Source organism: Drepanopeziza brunnea (assembly GCF_022702325.1).
Source record: "Drepanopeziza brunnea f. sp. 'multigermtubi' strain 214-2 chromosome Unknown ctg8, whole genome shotgun sequence".
NCBI classification, from domain to species: domain Eukaryota; kingdom Fungi; phylum Ascomycota; class Leotiomycetes; order Helotiales; family Drepanopezizaceae; genus Drepanopeziza; species Drepanopeziza brunnea.
In genome coordinates, this window is record NW_027094071.1 from 2501713 (window position 1) to 2512653 (window position 10941).

Sequence of the window (10941 nt, forward strand, 5' to 3'; positions counted from 1 at the left end):
AGGTTTCGCTAGAATACATTTTTAATCGTCTCAGACACTGGTCCCATTTTCTATCAAGGAGACTCATTCCAAGCTTCTATTGCTGGCCACATCCCGGTGCGGGCCCTTGGCGGTTATATCATCCAAGCAGGAATCTTTCTGAAGTCAAGTTAAGGACTAGATATGGCTGAAACCAAAACGCACCTAGACGTTGGAAAGTCAGTGCCAATTGTTGCGAAACGCCTTCTTTTTATGGGACTAGAATAAGCACAATGCCGCATTTGACAGCTCGCAAACCCATGATAGGCCCGCTAACTCACACGTGGATGTGAAATTTCGCAACCTTAAGCCACCGAACCTCAGTTCGGAGGAAACGAGGTTGGCAATCAAGCCAGGCGAAGAGCTGTCTTCCAAATCCAGCCACCAACATAGCGGACGCACCCGAGATCGCAGCTGAGCAGACAATTTAAATAGAGCCCTCAGCCTCTTATCTTATGATATTTAGCGCACCAAAATCTCGATTAAATCTTTCCAAATTGGGTTTGCTAAGAAATTTGGCTCCCAGGATGTTTACTCGACGCTGTTTGCGGACTCGCCTAATCTCACCCCCTTTTGCCGAAACAAATACCCACGTTTCTGATCTGCGGTTAAGCAGCACAGACATATATCCGTCCTATCTTCGACTAACGAGGCTCATACCCAGCATGCCTTAATGCTGGTACCTATTCATGCTTGATTTCCTTCTCCCGCCGTGGCATGAACTCAAAATCGGCACTCCGACAAGGACGGTCCCATACATCAGAACAATCATACAAAGTCTGAAGTCACAATCCAAACGCGGTCCGGATACCGAAACCAAGCAAATTTGTATCATTGATCCGGTATCATGTTTTCGTCATTGACCTGTGCACAAGGTAAGGAATACCATTTACAGCCGTTCATACGCTGATCACCACCAGATCTCCAGCTGTTCGCATAACTGAAGCAGAACTAGTAGCATCTTCCAATCGCATATCGCATATCGCATATCTATATAAGCTTTGATTCTTCTCTGAGAACTGTATGGCTTTTGTTTAAAAAGAAGACCAAATCTACATTGTCAAGGCACCAACAAAACCTTCAACTAATCTCAAAATGAATAACATCTCGATTCCGCTGTCCTACACCACTCACTCTAAATCCGATTTCGTCTTTCCCCGCCCTCCTCCAACACCGGGTCAGTATCCAGCTCCCATATTGACCAAAGTGGACACTGTGCCCGACCGGCCGAAGAACTGGAGACTCTGGTGGATAAGCGACAATGTCCGGAACCATCTTATTGCAATGCTGGGAGAGTTCATTGGAACGCTGTCATTTCTCTTCTTCAGCTTGACCGCTGTCCAAACCGCCAACAACAAAGCAGATACGCTACCAAGAGCCGATCTCCTATCAACCTCGCCGAGTCTGCTGCAAATATCCTACATCAGTTTTAGCTTCGGGATAAGTCTCATGGTCAATGTATGGGTCTTTTACCGAGTGAGCGGAGGGATGTTCAATCCGGCGGTATGTACCGATATCTTCTATGAATCGGAGCGGAAATAGCTGACATCGCACAGGTGACTTTCGGCCTTTGTTTTGCCGGAGCCGTCCCTTGGATCAGAGGTGCCCTACTCGTCCCGACTCAAATGCTTGCCGGGGTGGTAGCCTCTGGGCTCGTATCCGGACTCTTCCCTGGAGATCTCAAGGCCCAGGTCAACACAAGTGCTGGCGTCTCTGTGTCACAGGGGCTGTTCATCGAGATGATTTTGACAGCCGAGCTAGTATTCACGATTCTCATGCTGGCCGTGGAAAATCACCGCGGATCGTTCCTCGCTCCACTGGGCATTGGTCTTGCATTACTTCTCGCACATCTGATAGGTTCGTCATCACATCATCTATGATCCCGCCGCTCGCGACTCTCCTGCTGATAACTTCAAAAGGTATCAATTTCACGGGAGCGTGCCTCAACCCCGCCCGAGGCTTTGGTCCCGACCTTATTCTTGGAGACTTCAAAGGCTATCATTGGATATATTACATCGGGCCTCTCCTGGGTGCCGCACTTGCCGCCCTTCTTTACAAGCTGCTCAAGTATCTAGAGTATACAACTTGCAATCCTGACCAGGACGACGACGGACTTGATGTTTACCGAGTTATTGCAGGGAGAACGCATTCAAAACTAAACAGACGGAGCAGCATAGAGAGCTTTTCTTCCCAAGCCCCGCTCGCGTAATTATAGAGTTGGTTTAAAGTAATGATGATCAGAAATGAAAGGATTCAATGCAACGATTTATGACGCTGGGATTATCATTTTTTTTTTTTTTTTTTTTTTTTTTTTTCAGGAAAGGATGGTTTGTGTGAGAAATGATGCGGCCAGAGAGAAGCTGTTTGGGACCATAGACGAAAGCGTGGAGCGTGAACTTGCCTGCCAACGATTGATTAATATCGTATAGGGTGCTGGAAACTTTTGACGTTAAATGCAAACAAATTATACTTCCTTTTAACTGCTGTCTTGAACCTCTCTTGGTATGATAGCAGCCCCGATGTCTGATCCGGTATATTTATTCAGCAATTATCATAGCTATTTTTAATATGCCCCAAAGCACGCCATGTCCTCGCACTCCTTCCAAGAATTTAAGCCCACAGGCGCAGGGCGGCCACGCTGATAATGGAAGTCAATTTTCATTCTGGGAACATTGGGAAAGAAGAAAGTACTCACAGACCAAGGTGGGCTCTAAGCTGCTCAACAGCTTCCAGGACTGGTATTCCTGGGTATCGTGACGTCGCTGTTGAGACCAGCACGAGATCATATCCGATATAGAACGCGCGGTAGCCCAGGTAAACCCCTGCAATCCTAACTGCATTGCTTCTTTCTCGTACTCTAACAACACCTTTAGCTTGTATACTACCCAGACACTTTCCAGGGCTGTACATCAAGTAGAAGAGGCTTTTCCTGGGCTCACTATTAGTCCTCGAAGCTTAGACGGAGCCAATAAAAGCTTACAGTCCGCGAAGAATTATCTTCAAGCTGTTTGAATACTCATGTCAGCATGAGCCGTAATTCCAGTAAGAGATTGTCATACATAAGAATGGATTTTCTCCTGAAAGCCGTTAGCACCGTATCAAGTTGATAATTTCTTTCAATAGTGTAGCTTACTCCTTGGAGAGAATGCTTGCTATCTCCAGCCTGAATGATGTTCAGTATACAAATACATAACCATAATCTATTAAGCCTCACAGAAACATGCTAGCACACGAATTAAGTAACCCAGAAGAAAACCTCGAGACAGTCACTGGAATATCTTACCACAGGGCCAGCTTCATTTCGACGTAACTGTACCCATATACACGTTAGCCTGTGGTTTCGCAGCGAGAGTGCTCAGGCTTGCAAGAGGCCCAGCAAAGCAGGCTTGAAAGACTCTTACATCTTCACCTGGTAAAAGCCCCCAGGAGCCATAACAGTGAAGAACCTATGCAAAGTGGGTCTTATGTAGTATATCCATTGCCGGAGGCTCGTTACCTGATGAAGATATCCCTGCCCTGATAAAAGTCAGCATTCTTCGAAACATAATGCTCAGGGACACCGATGGATAACATACCAAGTGAGAACAGGCTGTATTCTGAAATCACGAATCAGATTGTTCTTCTTCAGATGATCATATAGCCCTTACACGTAATGGTAAATCAAAGGGCCGCTATACTATTGGATCAGTGTCGAGACAAGTTAGAAGCGGGTGTATTTACAGAAATAAGGTGGCTGGCTGCACCCATTGTCTGAGCGGCGAATGGCAGACTCATCTTGAAGTTCTCGGAGTTGTGGGACAGTGTGCTTGATACGTTGGTTACATGTCGTTATCCAGCGAGCATCGTTGAAGACGAGACCTGGTTGAAGACGCCCCAAACTGCTCAGACGGAAGCCACGATCTCTGTCCGTACCTGCCAGCCATAGCAAACATAGCAGCCCCACGATCACTGATCCTTAATATGCCGAAATCAATATGTGGGAAGAAGTATATTGGCCGTCAATAACAAAATTTAAAGTTGCAGGTCTGATCCGAAAAGTAGCATCGATCAAAATTGTTCTGCGGCAGTGGAAACAGCGAAACACCTTCTGCTGTTTGTTAGCTGCGAAGGGGTACTTGAGCACCAATACCTCTCGCTCCTCCACTCTTCCTTGCTGCTTGGCTCTCCCTCGCTCCTTGATTTTTGAAGCTTAGAATCGCTATTATTTAATCATTTAAAGCCAGCTAATGCTGTAAGTCATCCCGTACCATGGCTCGGCTCTATTGGTTGGCTTTTCCCTGGGTAGCAATTGGGTGGACAATTGCTGCTTGCTTGGGTTGCGCCTTTATAAGGACTGTAGCTGAGAAGCCATGGAAGAAGTCCATGAATGAGGTCTGGGCGGGAATGAATGTGGCGGGAGATGAGAAAGACACGTTAGACTGGGAACTGCCTGGAATCACTCGGCGGCATGTGAAGTCCGATTAGAAGAGAGTGCAAACTTCTGGGGAAGCGAAATGAAGGAAAGGCACAAAGAAGAGGAGCTTGAGCCGAGTCCGAAAAGCGAACATGATGAAAGGAATGGGCAAAGGATAGGGCGGAGAATGAGAAGAAATGATAAGGGTGCAACTGCCAAAGGTCTATTTGGAGGGTGGTATATGTTTAAATTGTGGTCAGGGAATTTGATATCAAGCAAAATTGAGAAGGATAAAAAATATTTGCATATATCAGGCAGTCATTGATTCAAGAAACCGTGCATGTTTCTCCAAGAATCGTCGTGAGAGCCTCTTATAAAAAATCTGGCATTACACCCGTAAAAGTATCTGCTGAGTATAAACATCTGGAGCTATCCTATTTGTCACGAAAGCTTATTCAGTAAAGGCAGGATAATAACATTGAAAGGAAATTAGACGCCAGAGGCACACTAATGAAGGTATATTAGTCTGATTCTGAGGGAAAGATAGTTTTGAGAGACAGCGCGAGTAGGCTTGTTTCTGCAGTGTTGATCCAGGCAAAAAACGTCAGGTTGAAAAAGAACTTCATAGGACGAAGATAAGCCGCTCAACTGCTACAGGGTATCGCACCATATGCAGCTCTGCGCATCATGTGCAGCTCTGGCAGCCTTGCTTCACAGCTTGATATAGATTTACAGACTCAGGAGCTCAAGTAGCGAGGAACAGGTTTCAATCTCATTATTATAAAGCAAGGTCTGAACATCATTCCAGACTTCATTTACCTTATTCGCTTCTTGAACGGCTTTATACTAACGCTTATTCTATAGCTAAGAGTTAAGTACGACTCGTGTATCTATTTTTATGGAAGCGCTATTGCAGCCGAGACCTGATTATATAACTCGATTCTGGCCTGCATTTCTGGGGACGAGTCGGCCCTTAATTTTCCAGGCTTGCTTTTGGAGGAAGGGCCGCTGCTAGTGAATGGCTGCGAAGTAGAGTTATGACAGAATAAGATATACAGCACGTAGCAAGTATCGAATGCCATGTTTTCTTAGAATATGCCTCACAGCCGCGGATGTTTTTCAGTAAGGATATCCAATAAAATTTCCGTGTTCTCCAACATTGATACACTGCCTATCAAGAAGCCCGGGGCTCATACGAAACGAGAACAAATCCCAATACCTGCTTTACGCTCCAATACCTTCAATTCCCATTTTCAATCCTCGATTGCTCCGCGATCGAGAGTAAACTCTCACCAGCCGTTAGCAGTGTTCTTGCAATTTCGATTGGCACTAAGACAAAAGATTAGTATCCAAAGACTAGTTCCATACAGAACAGAATAGGATACATACCCTCCGGTTGTTGTAGCATAGTGCTTCTTACAGCCACTGTTTAAACCGTAATCGCAGCAATTCTTAGCACCCGAACTACCGCTGACCCTGTCTGTATATCAACAAGATATTCTCGAAAGGAAAGTAGTAGAGAGTGACGGCGTAAAGCTCACTGGTAGATGTTATTGACATTAGCAGGAGCTAAGACTTGTTTACAGAAGCCGCACTATTTTGGACGAGATCGTGTTAGCAATCTCTTGAACTAATACGATATGGATAGATTGCCTACGTATTTGCCGGCCGAAGCTCCCGTCATGCCCGTGCAGGTATATGCGCAGGCCCGCTTCTCGAAGAAGCTTTCGAGTGAGGCTTCACGCTCGGTGATATCGAATTTTCCCGCGGCTTTCAAATCGGCCTCTGCTTCGGGCTCGGCGGATGGGAGCGAGTGGACAAGAGAGAGCAAAGCGAGAAGTGCAATTTGGAACTTCATGATGGAGGTTGATAAAGAGGTCAGTTCAAGTGTTTGATGTAGGAAGAAGTAGAAGTGATGCTGTTGTGCTTTAAAGAGACAGAAGAGCGATCGTTGGTCTTATATGGACATCAAAGGCTCGGCAGAGAAGTTGGCTTCGCGGAGAATAGTCACTACATTGCTACATCCCTCTTTGTGCTACCGAGTCCCTCTGATTATTCTTCTCCAAAGGATCAAGCCATCAAGCCACATCGGCAAAAGATTTGGATATCACTGGAGCAAAAAACTAACATCTAGATCATGATTTTTTTGTTCCACAAGTGAGAATGGACAGAACATGGCACTCTGTGCTTTGGTACCACCCGATCTATTTATATATCAAAGTTATGGCCAGTAAAACTTCAAGCTCCTTCCTCAACGATAAACATCCACATTGGCATTACTCATAGACAGATTGTTTATTTTTACCGTTGGAAACTCGTCAGCTCGCTTAATTCGTGACCAGGAGCAGCCCAGGAGATATTTATATTCGATAAGACGGCACGACAGCTTACAGCACAGGCTGCAAACTGGATTGGATATTCAAATGCATAAGAGAATATGTACAGAGGTTACACAAATAAGTCTAGCTTCCAATGCAAAAGATTTCCAAATATAAAACGCACATCTCTCAAGTGACCTGTTACCCGCATCACTTGTCGTACGTTACCTGCAGGCAGGCACGGCGTTCCGAACCGCCACCGTCCTCCAAAAATAGAAAACCATTGCGGGGAAATAAGAATGCCATCAAGATCCTTCAGAAATTTGCAGCAGCTGAGATTCCGCCAGGAAATCTTTCCTTCTTTTTTCTTGTTTAATTACACGAACAATACTAGCTGAGAGTTTCCATTCCACAACAGCGATGTCAGCGAGCCACGTAAAGCAATCATGAAACCACGACCAGTAATACCACTCACTCTATTTCGGAATCATTGCATTTGCTTCCATGATCGCGTCTACACTTGTTTTAGATCATGAACTTGATTTTATATCCGATACCCAAAAGCACAAATAGTATAGCACGCTTTCGAATAAGCGATCAATTGATTCATGCGTTGCACGAAATGATTCAGGGAATGATAATATACAATTCTATCTTTCCTCTTGGTAAAAATATCATATTATAATAAAGGGGAACTCAATGTAGAAAACGGCTCTCTATATTAGTAGGGATGCTTTGGGCTTAGCTTGCCAAGCGTTTTCTCTGTTCAGCAGCTTTCTTGCTGGACCAAAATAACTTATTCGACATTAATGGATCAGCTGTAACAAGAAACCAATAGAAAATCAAAGCCAAGCTTCGATCTTAGCTACGCACTTAGCTGCTCCATAGGGCTCGATGGAGCTTTGCAACCTTCTTACGGGAACGCCATAGAAGGCGCTCCATAGTATAATCATTAATGGAAATCGTGTTCTGTATTTGTTTTTTCTTTATGTAGAGTACTATTATCAGGCGCCCTTGCTACGTAAGTGCATCATATATATAGCTTACATGTCGATATATTAATACCGACCCAGCTCGGTTGTGCCAGCTCGGTTACGGGATGAGCATGCCTCGCTTTCATGCGTGACAATAATACCTTACAAGATTACCATGCCACGCCCGACAGGAATACTTTACTCGGATACCTAGTATCCGTCTAACTACTGGGAACTTGGAAGCCCTCGCTACACTTATAGTTAAGTGTTGGTATACCCACATAGGGTGTGCACACAGAGACTTGGTACGAATATCAGTTGGGTATTCGTTGTATTGTTAAGTCTAGGGAGGAAGGAGATTCTTGCTGCGAGGTGCAGTTACATGTAGTGGGGGATGCCTAGGCCACAAGTGATTGCCAAGAGGTCTACGGATCAGTAGGATGTAGTCTGGGGGGTATAGATGTTGGAGGTCCTTGGGCAATGTAGAAGCACTAAAAAAGAGCTGTTGTATAGTAGCCTGACAACAAGGCTGGACCTTATGGTCCTCACAAGGAAGTGCAAAAAGATAAGTGGAAAAGCTCGTTGATTATTTTAGTTAAAGGATATGTGCTCTTTTATAGAAGATAGGTCTGCTTAGTATAGCCTTAATGGCCTTAGCAAGAAGCATGTCAAGCAGGGCGTTTATATCCGTTTCCTTATAAAATAGATAGGCGCTTCCGCTTATTATTAAGCAAAAGAAGAAAAGAAAAAAAAAAAAAAAAAAAAAAAAAAAAAAATCTAGTATATAAAAAGAAGGGGGGTATTTTGTCTCTAAATTTTACGCAATTTAATTATTCTTTAATAATTTCCTTAAGGTTTTCTTTCGAACCCTTAACTAGGCTGCTCCATAGGGCGGGGGCCCCATAGGGTTTTCCTTCCTATTCCTTCCATAAGGTCTTGGCCGATAAGTGTTACGGCTGTCGAAGGCAGTATGATTGTATTGCTACTTAAGAGTACGCTTTATAATAAGAAAGAAAGATAAAGAAGGAAAAGAAGAGAACGAGTGCAAAAGAAGAGGTCTTATAAGCTGTCTTGCTAAGACGAGAGCTTACGGTTACGAAGTAACGTATGACTTTTAAGCGCGTAGCAACGTGACCTTCGCGTGACCGCTATTACTACCGTAACATCACTTTTCTTTTTCGAAAAACTGCGTCCTCGCAGTTTGTATTATTAGCTTATCGTCTTCGAAGTTATTATAATTATCTCGTCTTTGATTATAAGCTTTTAGCTAAAGTAGCAATGCTTTCGACGGCCCTTTTGTTATTAGGTGCGTTAAGTAGAATCTTTTAAGCATTTGAAGTTGTTGGATTGCTTCCAAGCGATTGGGAATATCTATTCGTAACTTCGTAAGGTCGTCAAAGTACTTGCAATTGCAAAACACTCGGTTGATAAGGTATCTGAATTCTGTCTGCTCCCCAAGGCTCAAGGGGGCTGATTCCTTCTATACGATTAGAAGGAATCACGTGCACTAGCTAGCTAATAGGTTTACTTGTCAAGTTAAGGGTCCCTTAACTGCTAACATGCTAAGCGAGGCATGCCAAGTGGCCCGTGAACCATGGTTCACGGGTGAGCTTCCCCAACTACTACTACTACTACTACTAGCTAGCTAAGGTCGATATAGAGATACCGACACCGGCAACTCTCTCTTTAGCAAGTAATGCCTTGCCAACTACCATATCGATCGAAAAAAAAAAAAAGGAAGGTGATCAAAACAAAAGAAAAACAATCACTCCACCAAACCTCACTCTCCCTTTTCTTACAGCGGCCTTTCCACCCACCCGTCTACCTGCACCTTCAAGGTATTAGTCAAAACTAGCTTTTGCAAAGAGGTATTAGCCCCGATTTTAGTTATAGCGTCAGCAGGGTTAGATTTTCCTCCGATCTAGCGTACCTTAAAAAGCTCCCGCCTTTCGTATGACTCTCGAATAGCTATAATATCGATCATAAAGCGCTTTTCTTTAATAGTTCTTAGCTTTATTATACACTCGTAAAGCGAGTAAGAGTTAGTGCACATAACTACGAGGAAATTAAGGATCCTTAGCTAAGCTATGATTTAAGCAAAGGTAATCGATATAGCAATAACTATATCGATACTTAAAGATATAGCGTATAGCTTAAAAGCTAATACTGCTTTTATTACATTTTTGCACTTCTATAACACTTAATAAAAGATATTACTCGTTAAAGTGAACTCGTTTTTACTTACGTAAGCTTTATTGCTAAAGATAGTTACGAAACCGATTTAAGAGTTAAGGTCAGCGTTGTTAGCAAACGCTCTGTCTACGAACACAAAAAGCTTCGCCGTCCTTAAATCTAAAGGCACGTAATAGATCCTTCGAGTTAAGTGATCGATCAGCTACTAGATCACTTTATTAAAAGCTTTGTAATCTTCGTCTTTCGGTTCTTAATGCTAAGCAGCTATCGATAAAGCATAAGATGCTTTTAAGTAGCAAATAGTAATTAAATACGCTTTTCGAGCACGTTGCTCTAAGTACTTTTTAGCTCGTATAGCTAAATCGAGCTTGATCACGGCAAGCCTCTTACTTTGCCTTTTCTAACCAACTGACAGTCTGAACCCGTCCTTATCTAAAGATAGCTTGCATTTATTGAAAATCATCGGTTCGGCGTGTGTAAAGATCTTTATTTCTTTGTTCTTTAGCTTAAATTTGACCAGCTCTTTCTCTTCCTTTGCCTTTATAGCTCGATTAACAACTATAAGAATATCGTCCGTTTATAAAGCAGCTATTCTTAGCTGATCTTTATTAGTTGATATAAAGAAGCAAGAATCAAAGCTCGATTGCTTTATGCCGAAGTTGTTTATGAAATGCTCGGAAAAACGCTTATACTAATACGTTTTTGCTTCGAGGATGCCGTATAAAAAGCTAGTTATAAAGAACAAAGTGCCGAAGAAGAATCGATAAATGATCTCTTTAAGTAGTCGCACGACGATTATCCGTATAAGCTTCGTGCTTAATTAAGTGTAAGCTTGCGTAATATCTTTATTATAGACTTAACACTCGTAATCTTTTATTAGCGAAAGAGCTAGAGCATAACAAAGTCTTTAGCCCGCTCGCTGCATTGTAAGTGACTCGGTGAATACCTTCGTTTTGCTTTTGTCTTAAAAAGCTTAGATTATTATACGAGACTTTTCGTATAGCGTAAGTGTTCTTTTGCTTTTGATTTTATTAACAAACTTAGA

The 10941-nt window shown here is 43.2% G+C and overlaps 3 protein-coding genes across 3 annotated transcripts; 1 reads left to right on the forward strand and 2 right to left on the reverse strand.

The window, feature by feature from the left end:
* Nucleotides 1-1113: 1113 nt before the first annotated feature.
* Nucleotides 1114-2227, forward strand: L3040_005409 (uncharacterized protein; the record flags this gene model as incomplete). Its single annotated transcript, XM_007292595.1, has 3 exons — nucleotides 1114-1521; nucleotides 1575-1875; nucleotides 1938-2227. 3 exons carry the CDS (start codon nucleotides 1114-1116, stop codon nucleotides 2225-2227), a joined length of 999 nt encoding a protein of 332 aa, XP_007292657.1.
* Nucleotides 2228-2628: 401 nt separating this feature from the next.
* Nucleotides 2629-3792, reverse strand: L3040_005410 (uncharacterized protein; the record flags this gene model as incomplete). Its single annotated transcript, XM_007292596.1, has 11 exons — nucleotides 2629-2656; nucleotides 2714-2947; nucleotides 2999-3022; nucleotides 3078-3095; nucleotides 3152-3181; nucleotides 3302-3328; nucleotides 3420-3464; nucleotides 3515-3534; nucleotides 3594-3614; nucleotides 3666-3689; nucleotides 3739-3792. 11 exons carry the CDS (start codon nucleotides 3790-3792, stop codon nucleotides 2629-2631), a joined length of 525 nt encoding a protein of 174 aa, XP_007292658.1.
* Nucleotides 3793-5700: 1908 nt separating this feature from the next.
* Nucleotides 5701-6269, reverse strand: L3040_005411 (uncharacterized protein; the record flags this gene model as incomplete). The annotated part of the gene is made up of 4 exons (XM_007292597.2): nucleotides 5701-5740; nucleotides 5801-5887; nucleotides 5953-6005; nucleotides 6069-6269. The coding sequence occupies 4 exons, from the start codon at nucleotides 6267-6269 to the stop codon at nucleotides 5701-5703; spliced, it is 381 nt and encodes a 126-aa protein (XP_007292659.1).
* Between the last annotated feature and the right edge of the window lie 4672 nt (nucleotides 6270-10941).